Here is a 20,467-nt window from a genome sequence, read left to right on the forward strand (position 1 = left end):
CTAGCTGACGTAAATAATTTATTCCCTCACCCGAGGCAAGAGGTGGTGCGCATTCGAGTTTCGAGTTATTGAGTGGTCTGATTGAAAACACTCCGAGTCAAGCAGTAATACTCTCTAGAAATTAATTTGAGTGTAAAAGCTTTATTTCTAATATAATATCCATTCACTCACAGTTTCATAACTCATTAGACACTCGAGAAGATCATTCCACACCCAACCTCTCTATTGTACTACGATGTTCGTTTCGATTTGGCTTGAACTTAAGCGTAATTGCTAAAAAGCGCTTACCACGTAAATGAGATTTTATTGTGCATTTTGGCTTATAAAACTTTTTGTATAATAATGAAATGTGTTCATATGATGTAATTTCTGTTTTCATCTTCTTTGTTGGATTCATACTTGGCATCAATAGCTCCAGTGGTATCGAACACTCAGAGGATCTCGAGCTAGAAAAATACATCTAATTGTTGAAGCGGCGTGTGTATAAAAATAACTGCAACAATAATTATCACATATTAACAAGCAATTAAATAAGGTATCATTTTGACAAACTGCAGCATCAGATCGAGAAGGTAAAACCTGTGAATTTAAGGTAAGTGACTACTTACCTTGGGAATTAATCTTCCTCGGAGCATACTCGAATGCAACTTTGTTATTGCTAGAGCAGAACTCAAAACCTCCCAAGGTTGTATTAATTGACTTTATTGGAGGCCTAGATTCGAGGAGCAGAGGTTGATGTGAGTAATAGTTAAGGGAAGATATAGAGATCCCGTGAAAAGCCAGTAAAACACGCAAGAAAGGCCAGTTAAGGGAGAATTAAGTGGTTATTATCTCAAGTGGGCTGTGCAAAGGATGTGACACTTGACTGCTAACCTAACTTAACCTGGGCCAGAAAGGATAAAGTGATGCGGAGGATTGTTAGCTAGCTTTTTGGTGGCCGTGATAATCATTATTAATCATTTAAGTCAGTTATGCCGTAGAATTACGCTGTATGTTTGTTTAAATTATGTACGGCAGCTTCGAAAGTAGGTAGTGGTGTAGGTAAATGTAACACGGCTACCTGCCATGACAAGCCAGCGGTTGGCACGGTCAGATTAAATGGTCAACTTGACCAAATTACGTTTTTAATCAGCTTTAGTTAATTTAAGCCAAATTGAGTTTTCGTCTAACACATGAAGCTTAGGCTAGGTATATAGGGTTAACAACCGAGTGGACTGGCCAACTCACCGACTACCGAGGTTTTGGCCGCCCTCCGAAAAAGTACTTTAACACGTCCTGACACCAGAGATGATCATCAGTCATGAGTTGTTGGTGGTGATAACAGGATCTCAAGACATCTACTCTCCTTTCGAAGTATTTTCTCCAAAGTTAGAAATTAGGCTAAGGCCATATTTTAAGATTTAAACAGAGGGTAATGAAAAGGGTGGTCAACATAGTGCCCACAACCCCAAAATGCTTTCGAAGTTTTTACTTACAACTCCAAATATTTCGAAGATTGACGCCATCTCGATGTTTGTGGAGTCGCTTGTGTCAACAAACTTCCCATTTCCTGTGCTAAATCCGCACACCACTTGTAACCATAGACGCTGGGGCACTTTCATCACAACAATCGTAGTAACTCCGACCTCCAACCTCCAACCAACACTTATTCGTACATATTCAAGGGGACTACGGCATTCTTTGCGGCATTTTGCGCTCTTCTATTGTTTATCAGTGTTGTCAATTGGTGTGTGTTTACCCTCCAAACTGGGTATAAGACTTACACTAAACCGAGGAAATAAGTGAAATTAGCGTATCTGTTTGTAGTATATACACATATTACAGCGATTTTACCATTACTGCATTACTATGAGAACTAGAATTCATGGAAACAGTTTGTAAATGCATCGGCGTATGTGTGAAGCTCCACTAGATTGGCAATGATGAGTCTTTTTGCCGTCGTCTGCTCGTACTTCAGAAATATCTGTAATTTTTTGGGGTTAATTTGGTTGCCAAAAAGGGATAATAGACATGAATTAAATAAACATTTTGAAGTAAAGTTAAACTAAATAATGAGTAAAGTAAACAATTTAGGGAATAAAGCTTTGCACCTCATAAAGAGTGTAGTTGTCTGCTGCTTGTAACTGTGTTTGTGGAGTGAGTGTTTAGGAACCAGGAACAGCAACGTGGTTCAAGTGCAATGGAGTGAATTAAGACCAGAATGTGTATAATTACAATCAAATAAGCACCGTGGAGTTTCAGTTGTGATGGCAGTAAGGATAAAACCACCGATTACAAGGTAAAAATGAACTCAGTTCAAACCATGACCCCGGGAATTAAAAGTTTCATACTTTCACTAATATAGGCAACAAAATGTTGTTTTAGTGTGCTGATTACAACCGCAATCTTGAGTAAGATCAATAAACGTTAAATATATACGCTAACATTGTTCAAATGAGTGCTGGGAAGGCTGGGAAAGATGGTGGATTGTCTGTGGATAGACTGGCTAACCACACGATTGCCACCATATTGGATTTCAAAACTGTCTTGAAAACATATTTTGCGAAGAGCTCACATGCTTATTTTAGTTCGTATGGGGCTTTCATATATCACATTATATTGACGAAACTTCAATCTTTTGAATGGTATGCTTAAAGTTGTAATTGTATTCTTGTTTCACCAATTAAATATCAAGTGAATAAGGCCTAGCCAGCGCGATGACGATGGATCGTCCGTGGTTGTTTACCCTAGGTAGCCTATTATGTAGCTACTAGGCTAGCCCATTTTTCCAATAGCTTTTTATGCCTTGAGAGTTTTTAGGTATTTTTGATTGGACAAACCACTCATTTGTGTGTTTCATCCTCCCTTACATTCAAGCAAAGGAGACTGTTGAGAGATCTGTTGTAAGAGGAACAACCGACTGGACTAGCGGATCCAGCTTCCACCACATGTGGATCCACCCCCCGAAAAAGTACTTTAACATGTCCTGACACTGGAGATGGGCACCAGTCACAAGTTGTTGGTGGTGAGAGCAAGAGCTCAAGACCTCTACTATCCTTTTGAAGTAAGTATTTTCTCCAAAGTTAGAAATTAAGGTCATATTTTAAGATTAAACAGGGGTTAATGAAAGTCTGGCTCTACACAGTGCACAGGTACCTCCATGACGCTTTCAAAATTTTTACTTACAACTGCGAATATTTAAAAGATTGACGCCATCTCAATGTTTGCAGAGTTGCTTGTGTCAATAAACTTCCCATTCCATGTGCTAAATCCGCACACCACTTGTACCCATAGACACTGGGGCACTTTCTTTACAAAAATCATAAACAATGACTTCCAACCACAACTTATCCAAGGAAACTACGATTTTTTGGTCGAAGAAGAAGAAGCGTGCACTAGATAATTATTTAAATAAGTAGTTAAATGTCAGTACGTATAAGGTTATGAATTGCAGAAATTTTTTTACATATTCATGATTACTAATTTGAAAATATTCGTTGTAGAAAAAGTAAATAGATTCCTGACTCAAATATCAACAGCTTTGCTGCGAACAGTACCTACAGCGTTGTTCACGCTCTTCTATTGTATATCAGTGTTGCCAATTGGTATGTGTTTACCCTCCAAACTGGGTATATAAGACAACACAAAACCAGGGAAATAAGTGAAATTAGCATATCTATTTGTAGTATATATGCATATTAGAGTAATTTTATCATTATTGCATTACTATGACAACTAGAATTCATGGAAACAGTTTGTAAATGCATCGACGTATGTGTGAAGCTCCACTATATTGGCAAAGATGAGTCATTTTACCGTCTGCTCGTATCTACTTTAGAAATATCTGTAATTTTTCGGGGTTAATTAGGTTGCAAAAAAGGGATAATAGACATGAATTAAATAAACAGTTTGAAGTAACAAAGTAAAGTTAAACTAAATAATGAGTAAAGTAAACAATTAAGGGAAAAAACCTTTGCACCTCATAAACCGTGCAATTAAGTCCAAAACATGTATACCTTTATATGTATATATATTACACAATATTAAACTCATTCCATAGTGTAATGTTGATGTCACCTTAAGGATTAAAGTACAGTTTTGCTTGTGTATGACCTGTTCCTTGCAGTAAGATTAGTTCTAGACATTTGTAAATGCATTTTTTTTGCAACTTTCATCTACAATAACCTTGGCATAATATTCTGGATTCTTTGAAAGTAAGATTAATGTTCATCTTTCACAGGTGATGTGACCACAAGAGAATGGGGGAGAAGGTGGGTAACTTGGAGGTCCTTGTGGGGGGTAATTGGCATGCGGCTCGTCTAACCCTCGAGGGCGACCTGCTTTTTGTCACCCTCACTGACCTAGATGATGTCAATGCGCAGGGATCTGATGGTGAGGCTGGACCTAGCGATGTCCCTGAGCCAATTGCAAGCCAGAAGAGAGTTGTCCAGATTTGCAAGTCTGACAACAATGGCTTGGGTATTTCAATTAAAGGAGGTCGGGAAAACAAAATGCCAATTCTTATCTCCAAGATATTTAAGGTATGTTTATTTTGCTTTTCATATTTTCCTTTATTGCACCTTTTGTAAGTTTGTAATTAATATTCTCAAGTATGATCATTTAACACCTGAACAATAAACTTCACATCATGAAATAATGTGGCTTATATGTCCCTACAGGGAAGTTGTCAAAACCACATAGCAAGGGAGTTTGACCAACAAATATATTTTGGAGGATTGTTCTCACATTTTTTAAGTCAAGCTTTTGTGTGTTGTAATACTGAGTAAAATAAACAGAGGACATATGGTCTCGAAGGTTATGATATAAAATGAGAAGGATGTTCTTGAAAGTCAGTTTGTTCCTACATGATATACAAACCCTCGGTCCTTTTAGCGGAATTACAGTTGTTAAATTCTTGAACGAGGTGGTTAGGCAGTAACTACTGTGTGGCAGGTGGGTAAGCCAGCCTGCCCAGATGTAAACACTCCACTTTGACTTCGGCTGTCTTCCGATGAAGGTGTGTGTTTGTGAGCTCTTGCTGATTGGTCGTTGATCATTTTCCCGGTGGGATCTTTCTGGCTTATTTTTGTTTTTTAAATAAATATCTATTTACGTTATTTGATATTAATATTAAATTCAATCAGTTCAATTAATATACAAACCCACTTTTTGTGATAGCCTTTATAGCCGCCTTTCTACTTTGTGTTAAGAGTCGGCAGCAAATGTATGCCAAAGTCTTTATTATTTACATTCTTTCGCCCCGTAACGTGAGGACGAGATATGTATTTAACGTGTGGATGAGACATGTATTTAACGTGGGTGATATTGATCCTGTAACAAGACATGTATTCATCCGAAATTTATGCTTACGCTTGGGAATTACCAAGGGGAACTTAAGAGATTTGTCCTTTGTTTTTTTTATGGTAATTTCTCTTCTCCTTCATCCTTTCACTTACTATCGGACGAAGGTAGAAGAGGGGGCGTGTGGTATTGGTGTTTGGGGGATCTCCTCTCACTTCGGAGGGCAGTGCCCTTGGATGCGAGAGGAGTATCCTTATTACTTTAAATAATTTTTTCTTTATTTTACAGACTATCAGTGGTGATTGTGTTTCCCGCAGTATTGGTTGGATAGCCCTTCATATTGGTTATCGTAACCTTGGAATTGTACCTGTGACTCGTAGCATGTTGTGATACTGATCCTCGAGTGTGGGTACTGATCCCCTGCTGGTAATCATTTTCATTTACTACTACTACCCTGGAGTTACGTCACTGGACGAAGCTTTCGCGCTGCCCTGTGATGTTTATCTATTCCTGATGGTAGAAGTCTGACAGAATTTGGAGGAATTGAAGAGGAAGAGAGCTAGTCAAGTGTCGTCATCCTCCTCTTCGAGATCATAAAATTTTCATCAGTCTTCGCCCCTTCGACTCCTAAGACTCTTTGCCGTAGGAAAAGGTTGTCTTCCCCCCTAAGAAGTCTCGTCACAGGACTTCTAAGGGTCTGTCTCCTCACTGAGGAGGTGTTTGGGTCTTCCGTTGGCTATCCCGTTCCTTCAGGAACGGGAACCGTTACGCTGTCCCCAGGGGCTAGCGTGTCAGGAGATGTAGAAGCGCAAACTTTGGTTTGCACTTCTGCCGCTAGTCCTAGGGGTTCTGCCCCTAAGACTAGTTCCGTGTCGGGCGCTCATTCGCGAGTCCATAAGTGCACATACGTAATCTTTTGATTTGCGTGCATCCTGAGTCATTGACGCTGAGTCCTCTCACCGTCATGACTCGGGCACAGGGTGGAAGAAAAGAGTGAGTTGCTCAGGTGACTCACGCCTTGCCGATGATCGTTCTCGCTGTGCTTGCTCGGTTCCCAGGGTTGACATGACAGTCCTGCGGGACCGTCCACGCAGAGATCGGTGGAGGCTCCCCATCCAGTCCTCTTAAGAGGTTTCGGTGTCGATGAGGACTTGGACAAGTCGGAGGACGGTATCGGCTCTCTCCAGTCAGGTGCACGCTCAGCCCCACCCAGATGATGGTCACTTTCATGCGACCGACCAGTCTCGGTGGTGGCAGACGCTTCACCTGCCATGCGAGAGGTTTGTAACCCTCCTCGAGGAAGTGTTCTCTCCACTGCTGCTCTGTCAGATCCTCCTTCCCAGGTTGCGCTGGGGCCTGCTGCTTCGGTAGCCGCCACAGCCCCTTCCTGGATGGGAGAACCTTCTGTCGTTGTCTTCTTCATCTTCATCTTCTGCTGCCTCTTCCCCTTCGACTTCCTAGGTCCCCCAACCGAGGAAGAAGAAAGTGGCCTTGCCCCCCCCACCCCCAGAAGTCTCGCACAGGGACTTCTAAGGGTCTGTCTCACTCCGGTGAGACAGGTGGGTCTTCCGCTGGTCCTCTCCTCCCGTTCCTCTGGGAATGAGGCCTGTCTTTCCTTCCTCAGGGAAGAAGATGGGGACCGTGGAGGTATCAGCCATCGCTGGTACCTCTGCTCCCGGCTCCAGAGGTTCCACCTCCGGACCGGGAACTGTCTCAGCCGCTCGCTCATGAGTGTCACCGAGTGTACAGTCACCTACTGGTGACCGTGCAGCCAGGGTCCAGACAGCTGAGTACACTCACCATCAGGACCCAGGCACGGAGCGGAAGGATGTTAAGAGACGCTCAGGTGACTCTCGCCAGACTGGCGATCGTCCGGTACCCAGGGTTGATGTGACGTTCCCACCAGACCGTTTACGTGTCGAGGCTGGGAAGAGGTCCACCCCCCCGGTCTCTAGGAACAGCTTCGGCTGCTTCTGGGATTGTGGTGTGTTGTGAGGACAATGCTCGCTCTCACCGCATTAGCGGACGCTACCAGTCACCCGACTGTTGCTCCCATCACGACCAGACGCACAAGACCGACGCTACCGTCCATGGTCCAGTGCTTCTCCACAAGGGGACCGCTGGTTCAGACCTGCAGCTCAATCACCACCGCGGGTTGGCAATTGCCTGCAGTCCTCCTAGCCTACCAAGGAGACCGCTGGTCCAGACCTGCAGCTCGATCACCACCGCGGGTTGGCGATCACCTGTAGTTCTCCCAGCCTACTGGTTCTGCTAGTAGGCAGGGTAGGAATGTCCGTTCCCCTCACCTGTCCCCTCAACCTCCTCAGGCTACACCGGGAGGAACAGGGCGAACAGGAGTGGCCGTGATGAATGTGCTTCTTACGGTCCAGCCACGAGAGCCTACGAGCTGGTTCGGTCTTGGGACCGAACAGATCATCCGCTCAAGTAGTTGGAGGAGATCGTGGAGGCTGGCGAGGACGATGACGCTTTCCTAGACTCACGGAGTGACCATCACCATTGTTCACGTGGCGGTCCCGCTGGACCACGCACACAGAGACCGGTGTGGGCTCCCCCTTCGGTCCTCTTGAGAGGTTTTGGCCTTGATGAGGACTGGGACGTGTCTGAGGACGGTATCGGCTCTCTCCTGTCCGGTCAGGTGCACGTTCATCCCCACCCAGACGACAGTCGTGGCGGCAGACATTTCGCCTACCGAATGAGTTTCGTAAACCTCCTCGAGAAAACGTTTTCTCCAGACGTAAAGTTTTCCTAGACTTTTAGTGGCCATCACCGCAGGTTGATGGCTGCCCGTGACTTGCTTCTCCGGCTGCTAGTTCCGCTGGCAAGGCGAGCAAGACCGTCCAGTCTTCCTCCCCCATTCCCTCTCTTCTTATGGCTATGCTGGGAGGGGTGACGTGAATGGAAGGAATCCTGCAGAGTGCTCTCCGTAGGATTCAGCGTCAGGGACTGTGTTCTTGGAGGGACCTTCAGGTCCTACTGGACATAAGTCCACTTCATTGAGGAAGAATCTTGCCCATTCCTCCTCGATATCTATGGGAATTGGGGAGGATCACCACCCGATGATCGTCTGACGAAATTCGGGGGGTTTCGCCAAGCGCTTAAAATTCTTCAGAATTTCTAGCACTCTCCAAGTGTTTTTGTCTTCTACGATCTGTTAACACTTGGGTGAGACCATGGTCCAGAGTGGGTGAGACGAGAATTCCTGATAATAGTTACTGCAATAATCGGGAATCTCGCTGAATGCTTGAATTCCTTAGAGTTTCTGGTGTCTCAGGAGTGTTTTGGTTTTCCTGTAATTTCCAAACACTGCCGAGACAGACATTCCCGGTAATTGTTATTACAAACTTGGGAGTCTCGCTAAGCCATTAATTCCTGGAATTTCTAGCGTTCAAAGGAAGTACTTCTGCTGAAGGAAGAGTAACTCGGGAGGGGCTCAGCCTGGATGGACCTGACGGTCTGTCGCCTCAGTACGCGGTCACACTTCTTTACTTTTTGGTTATACCAGAATGAAATAAGGACATAAGAGGAATTCGGTGGAGTTTACTCCTCGGAATTCGAACCCGAGAGACTGTTTTTGGTTCAATCCTAGGATCTTACCGAACATACGTCAATCCGTTCATGATGGATAGCACCGAGAGATTGAATGCCTCTCCAGTGCTACTGTTTTGGGAACATCCAGTTCAGCTTGAACTAGTCATCTTCGGTATCCTGTTATCACCGTAGAAGTCTTCCTTCGGGAAAACTTCACCTTCGCTCTCTTCATTAGAGAATGAAGGAGGTCTGCTTCCAGTCCTTATTCTTGTTCCTTGAATGGAAGAGAATTTAGGCTGGAGGTCGATGTACAGGAACCTACAAATATACTACGTATATTTCTCTAGCGACATGCTTCTGTTATCAGTTGAATTATCGAGTAGTAGGCACATAACTGTAGTTAACTCTACGGGTATGTGACCGAGACGAATAGTATCTTCTCTTAATTGACCAACAACTCAGGACTGCCTTGCAGTCCTCCAAAGAGTTACCAGTTTCGATTTTGAGATACTAGTGGTATTGTTTACAACAACACCACCACAGCGTTTGCATTCACAGAATAGGACGGTTTTCTTCCATCCCATTTTGGTTAAAATGCAAATGCTCAAGTGTATTTTTCTTGTGCTTGATGGTTATAGCTGAACGCATTCCTTCATGGAATGGATTACCTGGCAACTCAGGATAACAAGTTAATGAGAGCTAGCAGTGTACGGGGCTGCCAGCCTGCCTGCCTCAGCCAGTACGGCTGGGTCTCTGAGATAGCTCGGTTGGCTATTGTCTCTCCTCCCCTGCGATGATTGACTACCGAATCGAATCTCTGCCTGACAATCACAGACTTAGGTCTCTGGTTGGCTGGAATTCTCGCATACGTGTATGACCATCTCTCCTGCATTGCCTTTTGCCATTGCAAGAATTTTCAGAGATATCTCACTAGACTCTTAATCATCTTTCTGTTTACCTCACGGTAACAGAAGTCTGTAGCCTAGTCTCCCGCTTCATCACACCTGCCGCTGTGATGGTGCAAAATGATTTCTTCAGACAATCTGAGTTTGTCTTCTAAATACATCTCGTAATTCATAGGTGTGCAATTATTCTTTGTGCACCCCGAATTGTAGATGAAGACTTTGCCTGTTCCCCGCCCTGCCAGCTCTGCTTCCAAAGTAAATAGAAATATCCTCCCTGATCCAGCCCATGAGAAGCGGTTCTTCAGGCAGTACAATCCCTGTTTGTTCTGACACATTATACAAACCCTCGGTCCTTTACATAAGGAATTACTATTCAGCACCAGCTGGACCAGTTGTAAGATTTACTAACAAGGTAGTTCGGCAGTAACTGCTTGTCCGATGGTTTGGAGTCCCTCCCGACTGGAGGTAAACATATCACTTTACTTTCGACCGCCATCGGGTGAGATTATCAAAGCTTAGGATTACTTTTCAACCTGTTTCTCTTAGAATACTTAATGTGGAAGTGATTGTAAGTACTCTATTATTATTTTTTGTTTGTTACGTGTGAAAGTGCATTGCTGATTGTAACATGCAGTCCCACGAATCAGAGAAGCCCCCTCACCCCCCATCCAATCGGGGAATGTGCCCTGGAGTGGGTGGCCATAAGAGTGGGGTTTTCAGGTCCAGCGATGCTGTGGACCTCATCCTTTATTTACTAGATGCCGAGGGCGTGAATGCTCTCGGTCATTAACTTGTGATTTTTGTGTCTCTTGGGAAGAGGAAGAAGCCACGTAGAGCCGCCAAGGTGTCGTCGGAAAGCTCTCCCTCGACACCTCTGGTGACGGACACGTTATCTTTTTTTCTTCCTCCTTATCAGCGCCCGCATATGGCTCTCACCTAATGGGGATGTGTCCTCTCCGCTTCTTCGCTTGATTTGTCGAGTGCAGAGGAAGGAGGGCAACACCCCGACTTGGAGTTGTACTCCGGGCTTCGGTCTGAGCGAACATGACCCCCCCCCTTAACAAGACTGTTCTGTCAGGTGTGTCTGCCTCCGCAGGTGGAGATCTTCAGCAGGTGTGGCGATCTCGATCTCTGAGTCTTACGGGCACTCCGGCGGGACAGGTGGGTCTTCCGCTGGTTGTCCGTTCCTCCGGGAACAGGGCCCGTCTCTCCTTCCTCAGGGAAGAGGAAGACGGGGACCATTGAGATGCTGGTACCTGCTCCCAGCTCCAGAGGTTCCACCTCCTTACTGGGAACCGTCTCACCGAGTGTACGGTCACCTACCGGTGATCGTGCAGCCAGGGTCCAGACGACTGAGCACGCTCACCGTCAGGATCCAGGCATGGAGTGGAAGGATAGCTTCGAGTGCCTGAAGAGCTACCTTTTGGATCGTCCTCCTGTTGCTGTTGCCATACCTGCTGCCTCCGTACTTGCCCGTGGAAGTGCAGCCGCCCTCAGGTCCTTCCGGACAGGTGGAGTTTGCCCCTGTTGCCATCGCAACTGCCCCAGCTCCATCCTGGATGGGGGACCTGTCTTCTGTCCTGAGGAAGCTGGCAAAGAAGTCCAGGAAGAAGAGGAAGGTGTAGTTGTCTTCTTCGTCTTCATCTTCATCGTCGTCTTCTGCCACCTCTTCCCCTTCGACTTCCAAGGCCCCCCAGCCGAGGAAGAAGAAGGTGGCCTCCTCCCCTCCCCCTCTCCCCAAGAAGTCTCGGTCAGAGACTTCTAATGGTCTGTCCCGCAGGTGGGTCTTCCGTTAGTCCTCCCGTTCCTTCGGGAATGGGGCCCGTTTCTACTTCCTCAGGGAAGAAGAAGATGGGGACCGGCTCCAGAGGTTCCACCTCTGGACCGGAAACTGTCTCAGCTGCTCGCTCGCGAGCCTCACCGAGTTTACGGTCACCTACCGGTGATTGTGCAGCCAGGAACCAGACGACTGAGCATGCTCACCGTCAGAATCCAGGCACGGAGTGGAAGGTTAGTAGGAGTTGCTCAGGTGACTCTTGTCAGACTGGCGATTGCTCTCACAGCGATCCCCCGGTTCCCAGGGTTGACGTGACAGTCCCACGAGACTGTCCACACGTCGAGGCTGTGAAGAGGTCCCCCCTGGTCACCAGGACCAGCCTCGCCTGCTTCTGTTACCGTGGCACATCGCGAGGACGGTGTTCGCTCTCACAGCAATAGCGGACGCTACCAGTCACCCGACTGTTGCTCCCACTGGGAGCGGGCGGCTTGAACAACTGGTAGCAGCTCTCCTGACGCACGAGACGGACACTACCGTCCTTAGTCTAGCGCTTCTCCGCGTGGAGACCGCTGGTCCAGGCCTGCAGCTCGATTGCCACCGCAGGTTGGCGATCGCTGGCAGTCCTCCCAGCCTGCCAGTTCTGCTGGTAGGCAGGGTAGGAGCGTTAGGTCTTCCTCACCTGTCCTTTCAACTTCCTCGGGCTACACCAGGAGGAGCGAGGCGAACAGGAGTGACTGTGAGGAGTGCGCTCCTTATGGTCCGGCCATGAGAGCATATGAGCCTGGCTCAATCCTTAGACCAAGCAGATCGTACACTCAATAGTTGGAAGAGACCATGAGATGTCTGGCGAGGTTCTTCCTCCTGAAGGAAGTGTCTCAGGAGGTGATTGGCCTGGATGGACCTGACGGTCCATCGCTTCAGGATGTGATTACCCCTGAGATACAGGGGTCCTTGCAGAGGTCATTGCGCTGATTCGTCAGCACAACAACCTCGGGGAAGGATCGGTGGTTGCTCCCTCTGACCCTACATTGAGGTTGGATGGGGTCCTGAGAAGAACCCAGAGCGACGGTGGGACTACCCCGGTCTTCCTTGGCCGAAGGTGTGTTGGACCAGGTGAACGCCCTCGTCTCCGGACAGGAGGACTCACTCAGGTCCAGCAGGTCGGACATGCTGCTTCCCTCTCCTCTGCCTCGTCAGCGGCGCTTCTAGTGCCTCCTGTAGTTGCTGACCAAGCAGGTTGATCCGGAGATAGCATGTCTAACTCTGGGAGTGCCTCTTCTTCACCTGCTGTCCGAGAACCTCTGGTTCTCACAGCAAGAGGCATCGGCCCTGGAATCCACTGCCATGGCTGCTTTCCGGGCCGTCTCCTGGGTGGATCTGTGGTTCTTCACAGTATCCAGAGTCGTAGCCTCCTCGGGACCTATCGTTCCTGAGGAAGACTCGGAGTTCGAGAGACTGCCAATCTGGAGGTAGGGCCATCTCCTACCTCGCCAACCACGGCCAACCTGTGGGCCAAACTGGTTTGGAGGAGACAGGACCCAGTCCTGACTCTTGTAACCAGAGCGGCCGGTCAAGAGGTGACGCTGGGTTTATGCAATGGACCGTTGCTGGGTTCCTCCTCCCTCTTCCCCAGAGAGATGGTGGACGCTGCGGTGGAAAAGCAGAGAGCTAAGAACAGTGACTGCTTAGTACACCAGGCAGTTACGAAGACTTCTGGACAGTCTCGTTCAACTGCGGCCAAGCCTTGGAGTTGGCTAGTGCTTTCTCCGCTCCTAAGACGTCAGCACCATTGAGGGTAGCGCGAGGTAAGACCCAGCCTTCCTCTTTCGCTTCGAGAAGTTAGCATCAGCCCTCCTCTCAAGCCGAGCATCAGCCCTCCTCTCAAGCCGCCTCCTCTTGCGGGAGTGGAGCTAAACGGAAGGGGAAGAGAGGGAAACGCCAGGGACGGCATTCCCCCTCACCTGCTGCCAGAACACCCAGTCCACCTTCAGACATATGCCCCTGGTTCTGCTAGGGACGTAACACCGACAGAAAAAGTAAGACCATGCTGAGCAAGGAGCTGTGGAGATCATGGGAGATCAGTCACCAGGTTTCTACAGTCGACTTTTCCTGGTGGAGAAGTCTACGGGGAGCTGGAGACCGGTGATAGATCTCTCCCTTGAACCGTTTCGTTTGCCAGACTCGGTTCACGATGGAAACAGCTCGCTCAGTGCTCAATTCCATCAGGGAGAACGATTTCCTGCTTTTGGTGGACCAGAAGGATGTGTATTTCAAATATCCATCCACCAGTCCTCCAGGAAGTACCTCCACCTTACCCTCGACAGGATGGTGTACCAATTCATGGCACTTTGTTTTGGTCTCTCAACTGCCCACAGGTGTTCCGCGAGTGTTCACTCTGGTGTCGGCTTGGGTTATTGTTTTTGATTAAGCTGACCTTGTGTCAGCACGGGCTCTTGCTCACAGAGCAGCCCGTAATCGGCTTGGGCCCATTTCGGTCGGGATTCATCTGAAGAGGTATCTCGATGATTGGCTGGTCCTGGTGAGCTACTACTCGCAGTTGCTACAGGACAGAGATCGACCCCTCAACTTGCCATGATCTGTGGATTGTGGTCAATGTCGAGAAGTCAGATCTCAGACCCAAGCAGAATATAAAGTACCTGGGCATGCTGATCGATCTGTAGGAGCACGAGTCTTCCCCTCAGACTCGCGAATCAGCAGGCTTAGGGAGGCAGCCAGACATTTCCTGTCAGCGTAGCAGTGGCAAGTCGTGATTGGTCCCCTGTTATCGCTAGAGAGTCCCTCACGAGCGTCTTCACTGCGGTCTTTTCAGTGAGACTAAAGGAGTGCTGTTCACAGGCACGGGATCCACATCCTTCCTGGTTCCTCTCATGGAGGAAGTAAGGGAGGACCTGGCCTGGTGCCTAGACGACAGGAACCTCTTAATAGGCACACACCTGGAGAATTGCTGGCTACAGGAGTGTGGAACCATCAGGACAAGCACCTTCACATCGACTTCATGGAACTCTAGGCTGCGTTCCTCGCACTCCAAGAGTTCTGGGAATGACTGATGGGACACTCAGTGGTATTGATGAGCGACAACACCACGGTAGTGGCATACGTCAACAGACAGGGGGGGGCGTAGTGTCCCCCCCGTTGCACCAGTTGACGATGCAGGTGCACGAGTGGGCTGTAGCTCACTTGGTAGAGCTGTCAGCCAGTCCCGTTGCACCAGTTGACGATGCAGGTGCATGAGTGGGCCGTAGCTCACTTGGCAGAGCTGTCAGCCAGACACATTCCAGGCAAGAAGAATGTAGTGGCAGACAAGCTCAGCTGCCAGAATCAGGTGATTGGGACCAAATGGTCTCTTCACCCAGACAAGGTGGAAAGTGTCTGTCTTCTGTGGTTAGTGTCGTAGATGGGGTTTCTCTACGCTCAGAGCCACTCTTCAGCAGGTAGCGGATCTCCTCATCTTTCTTCGCCGAGGGAAGCTCCTCTCTGTCTCTGCAGACAAGGATACAGCATCGCCCTGGCTCTAGTCCTTAAACTGCGAGGAGTTGATATTTCCTCCTCCATGGAAATATCTCTCCTAATGAGGAGCTTCGAGAGGTCTTGCCCACCCAGGAAACTCGGGCCCCTGGTGTGGGATGTGACTCTTGTCTTAAGGAGTTTGACTCGTAGACCCTATGAGCCTCTCCAGGAGTTGTCAGACAGGGGATCTGACCCTCAAGACTGTCTTTCTGCTGGCCCTGGCATCAGCGAAGAGAATTGGAAAACTTCACGGTCTTCCTTTGATGTTAAACACTCGAGGGGATGGGGATCGGTTAGGCTCGATTTCGTCCCGGATTTCGTAGCGAAGACTCAGAACTCTTTGGTCCCTGACGCCAGGTTCAAGTCCTTCACGATCCTCTCCCTAGAAGACTTCACCGATATGATGCAGAAGAGATGCTGCTTGTCCTGTGAGAGTGCTACGGCACTACCTGAAGAAAACTCGACGCCTCAGGCCTGAGTGTTGACGCCTCTTCCCTAGTACCGGGGTGACCAAGAAGAAATGTCCAAGAACACGGTTTCTTTCTGACTTCTTGAGGTAATCAGGAAAGCGTACGACTCCAACAGGAGTGCCGACACCAGTACCTTTCGTCCGAGAGCCCACGAAGTCAGAGGTATTGGTCCAACCCATGCATTCCGCAAGAACTTGTCCATTGCTCAGGTGCTGAAGGCAGAGGTGTGGTCCAACCAGACCACCTTCACCTACTTCTATCTTTGGGATATTGCCCACAGGTCCTTGGACACCTTTCCTTGGGACCCGTGGTGGCTGCTCAACAAGTTGTGTAGCTTACCCAGCTCCTTTACAGGACAAGGTAGCATCTCTTCCTTGTGATACTGCATGAAGAGAGTTAATGAGAGAGTGACTGGCTCCTCTTCCTCCTCTTTTCTTCCCTCTCCCTGCGGGCAGAGGGTAGCGGTCGTCACAATGCTGGACAGGACGATGATGCAGGTAAACTACATAACCGAGCTCCATTCTATCCCTTTCATTAGGGATAGAAGCATTTATCTGTCTCTTCCCTAGCAAGGTGGGGAGCGGACACCAGTAAGAAACAAGACTCGGATTCCACCCACCAATAAGTGAGTCTTCCTTATGTAAAGGACCAAGGGTTTGTATAATGTGTCGGAACAAATACAATTTTTGAAGGAAAATTGTATTTTTCCTAGCTATACAAACCTGAGGTCCATTACATATACTCCCACCTCATGCTACCCCTCACTCTGTTCCTGGGCCTAAAGCAAAGTGATGTGTTTACCTCCAGTCAGGCGGGACTCCCGACCATTGGACAAGCAGTTACTGCTGAACTACCTTGTTAGTAAATCTTGCGACTGGTCCAGCTTGCGCTGAATAGTAATTCCTTATGTTAAGGACCTCAGGTTTGTATAGTTAGGAAAAATACAATTTACTTTCAAAAATTGTGATTTTGGCCACTTACCAATCAGTGAAGAGTATTGAAGTGATATATGTCGTACTTTGGAAAAATATTTTTATGAAAAGTAAGTTTGGTACTGTAAGTCAAGATATCTTCAATTCCATTATTGTTATGTTTTGCAGGGAATGGCAGCTGATTTGACTGAGGATTTGTATGTAGGTGATGCAATTCTTTCGGTGAATGGGGAAGATCTCAAGGAGGCCACTCATGATGAAGCAGTGAGAGCTCTGAAGCGTGCAGGAAAAGTTGTCACACTTGAAGGTAATGCCTTGAGTGGTTTTTTATTGCCATAGTTATTTTCATTTTTTTGGGAGACAGTAATAATTACAATAGGATGACCACTTTAGTTATTTATTTTGTCATTTATGATTAGGGTAAGAGAACTAGCCTTCAAATTCATCATAACTGTTTTTGGTGTGATGTGCTTTTGCCAAGTCACTAGATACATACGAGTACTGTACTTGAAAAATGTTAATTGCTAACGTATACTGCACATGCAATGTACCACAGTAGTTATTACAGTTGCAGTTGGTTTTAGCCATAGAAAATTTTGTATTTCACATTGTAAAAGTTACATCTTTGTTTTGTAGTTCATTAGGATGTAGTAAAGTTTTCTTTCAGTTATCAAAGTTCATCATAAACTTAGAAGTGAGGCAGAGCTTTGATGCAGCATTTACAACACAGTGTGTGTATTTACATTTGTTAGTTAAACAAATTTTTGCATGAGCCTTTGGCTTGCTGAATTGCTTTGTGGTTGCTTTATATTGTTTGAAGAATGATAAACACAGGTGGCTTGTTGTTTTGTAGATGCAGTTGATAATGAGGCTTATTTTAGTAGGTTTAATAATGCTGAAAGACATAAAAGTTGAAGCACTGACATTTCCGTTTTAAACACAAATATTGTTTTTCAACTAGTATTCAGTTGAAATCTGTTCATATATAGAGCAAACCTTTGGTCTTGACGTAAGGGAAAATTCTGTAACACCTGCTGGAGTCCATTTAAAAAAGTACAAGGATTTTGGTGAAACGAAAGTTAGCCAAGGAGTAGGGCACAGCCAACCTGTCTTAACCCATCTCAGCTACATCAGTTTCTCTTTGACCACCTTCATAGCAGGTCGTGCTGTTGCCCTCTCTGCCAAGGAGCCAGTTGCTTTTGTCCCTTCCTGCCTGCATTATGCTTTAGCATTCTGTTTTTTTCTTTCTATGTTTGTGTTGTGCTCTGGCTGATATTGTGCTTTTTGTTAATTTTTCACTATGAGCATGCCCACGGATCATTTAGGGTTCCTTAAGCCTCAGAGAAAATGCCCTGGGGTTGGTAACAATCCTTGCTCTCGTTTTCTTCCTGCCTTGGATTTAGAGCCCCAGTCTTCTTGTTGCAGGTGTAGATCTAACAACTGTAGCGTAAGTAACCCACATTCAGAGTGTTGATTGGTCTCCTGAGCAATGGAAGAATTTTGGTAGGAAGAGGAGTTAGTTATAAGAGGAAATTCTCTATATCATTTGTGAAGGCTTTGTGTCCCCAGTGGCAGCAAGCGTATCTATTCCTTCTTGTTCTACCTCTTCTTTATCAAAATCTCCTCTCATTACTACTTCTTCCCGGGAAGGTTTTACTCCCTCACTGCTTCTATTGCTTTGCCCTTAGAAGATTTAATTGGGGGTTTAGGAGTTTTGGTAATTGAGGCAACTCCCCTTGGTCCAGTCTTTTCTGGAGGAGATGTGCAGCTTGAGTTTTGGGAGTCTTAAGGCCTATCAGGGGTACCAACCCTTTCTGGCCTATTGTCTCACTGGATGTCCTCTTGCATCCCAGTGTTGTCTGCCATGACAGTTCCCCAGGTGTACTGTTTCTGTGACGTCGGATCTCTTACTACGGCTCTCCCTTTGTTGGCCTCCAGAGCGACAGTTTTGATGGTTTCTTCTTGGCTGTCAACGACTCTTGCTGCTCCCTGCTACGTGCTGTCTCCATTGCGTTGTTTCTGTCAACTTCCATTCATATGCCTTCTAGGTCTATAGCTTCTAACTCTGTTGTTTAGGCTAATTTTGATAGAGTTGAAGGTATTTTTATGAAGAAGTTTGGGTGTACAGAATTACTGGAATCTAAGAAGAGACGTAGATCCCCATCCTCCTTGTCTTCTTCATCATCGTCATCCTCGTCATCTTCGTCGTCTGTTCCGTCCATCCCTGTCAGATGATGGAGGAAGAGGGACTTCGTAGCCCCTCCAGGTAAGAGGTTACCCAAGTCCTCTTCAGCCCAGTCAAATAATTCTTTTGTCCAGTCAAACAATTCTTTACTTCGGCATGTTAATACTCGTAGCCATGATAGCAGCAAAGATATTCCCATCAAACCAATGCCTTGAAAAGTTTAGGAACTATGCTTCGTTCATCCTGTCCAACCAGAAGCAAACCGCTCATCAGTGGCAGGTCATTCTAGGTTATCTGTCGTTCTTGGAGAAATTAGTTCTTCACTGTTGATTCCACATACTGTCTCTCCAGTGGAGACTAAAAGCCCTTGTTCCAAGTTCCTCTCCCAGCATAAGAGAGGAAGGACTTAGCTTGGTGGCTGGATGACAGGAACTTGACCATAGGAGTGCCCCTTCATTCTCCCCCTCTAGAGATTCTTCTGTTCTCAAATGCCTCTTATGAGGGTTGGGGAGCACACTTGGAAATTCTCCCGACATCAGGGATGTGGGATCACCAAGACAAATAGCTTCATATCAACATCCTGGAGATGAAAGCTGCTTTCCTAGCACTTCAGGAATTTCAAGAAAGGGTAACAGGCCACTTGGTTCTAATGTCCGACAACATTACAGTGGTAGCTTATGTCAAAAAATGGGTGCTAGTGTCTTGCACTGGTGGGCTGTCGCTCACTCATTGGATCTCTCAATCAGATACATCCCAGGCAAGAGGAATGTAGGGACAGACAAGCTGAGTTGTTGGGGTCAGGTTCTGGGAACAGAGTGGTCACTGCATCAGGAAGTGGCGGAAAGGGTTTTTCATCTTTTGGGGAAGGTCATCAGTAGACCTTATTGCATCCAAACACAACAAAAAACTTGAGGTATTTTGTTCAGTCATTCCAGATCTCTGCACTATGGCAGAGGAAGCCCTTCAACATCCTTGGGACAATCTGGATGTCTACGCCTTTCCCCCCTTTTGCCAAATCTGCCAAGTTATCAACAGTGATGATTTTTCAGGACCTCAGGATGACTTGTAGCTCCCTTGTGGCCACATGCAGAATGGTACCCAGATCAACTATCCTTGCTGTAACAGAAGCACAGAGAGATTCCTCCTTGGCACAACCTTCTATGCCAACTGCACCTTCTGCAAGTGAGAGGCTTTTCTGTGAGGAGTGTCAGAAATGTCTGGCTATCTCTTTGTTTTTCCCCTTTACCTGTGGGCAGTGGAGAGAATGAATCCATCATGTGCAGGAACTGGTCTGATACAGGTGAGAGAACCTCATTCCATTGTTTTTTTTAATCATTGTTTCTACATAATACAAACTATATTATATGGAAGCAATTCTCTTCGTCTCTCTTACATGGGGGGAGAGGAAATGGCAAAATCAAGGTAGGTGGCTAACATAAGTTTTGTTATCTCCGACAATTACAGGTTCCTTATATTTTAACAAGGCACAATGTAACAGGAGTTCACATTGTCTCTTAACCCAGATGTCTGGCTGCTGAGTAACCTTTTCCTTAACAGATCAGAGGCATATGACTTCTTCCTATGTCCTAGTTTGGTCAGGAAGTGAGCCTAGGTGCAACAAACCTACAATCAGTTTTGAGGCTTTCTCTATCCTTCCTCTAAGAGTAAGTCTTCCTTACATTAGACCAAAGGTTTGTTCTGTATATGAACAAATGACAAATTTTAAATAAATTTGTATTTTTCATAACTAACAAACCTGGAGTCTTAATTTATATGGCCCACCTCAAGCCACCCCGCATTTAGTTATCTGGGCTAAAAGAAACTGATGCGTTGTAGGTGGG

At 46.6% G+C, this 20,467-nt stretch overlaps 1 protein-coding gene and 1 pseudogene across 4 annotated transcripts in view; one reads left to right on the forward strand and one right to left on the reverse strand.

Moving 5' to 3' along the window:
- Positions 1-449: 449 nt before the first annotated feature.
- LOC135203574 (beta-1-syntrophin-like) overlaps positions 450-20,467 on the forward strand; it is a 204,206-nt gene continuing 184,188 nt past the window's right edge. For 3 of the 4 annotated variants that reach the window (XM_064233325.1, XM_064233327.1, XM_064233328.1), the window contains exons 1-3: positions 630-737; positions 4,220-4,520; positions 16,610-16,748. In XM_064233325.1, coding sequence (XP_064089395.1) covers positions 4,239-4,520; positions 16,610-16,748 — 421 coding nt within the window. In that variant the 5' untranslated portion in view covers positions 630-737; positions 4,220-4,238. Of the gene's footprint in view, positions 593-629; positions 738-4,219; positions 4,521-16,609; positions 16,749-20,467 lie in introns of those variants that run through there. The other variant, XM_064233326.1, reaches the window with a different exon arrangement.
- Positions 17,979-20,467, reverse strand: part of LOC135203240 (beta-2-syntrophin-like) — a 55,574-nt pseudogene continuing 53,085 nt past the window's right edge.

This window comes from Macrobrachium nipponense, chromosome 36 (assembly GCF_015104395.2).
Source record: "Macrobrachium nipponense isolate FS-2020 chromosome 36, ASM1510439v2, whole genome shotgun sequence".
NCBI lineage: Eukaryota > Metazoa > Arthropoda > Malacostraca > Decapoda > Palaemonidae > Macrobrachium > Macrobrachium nipponense.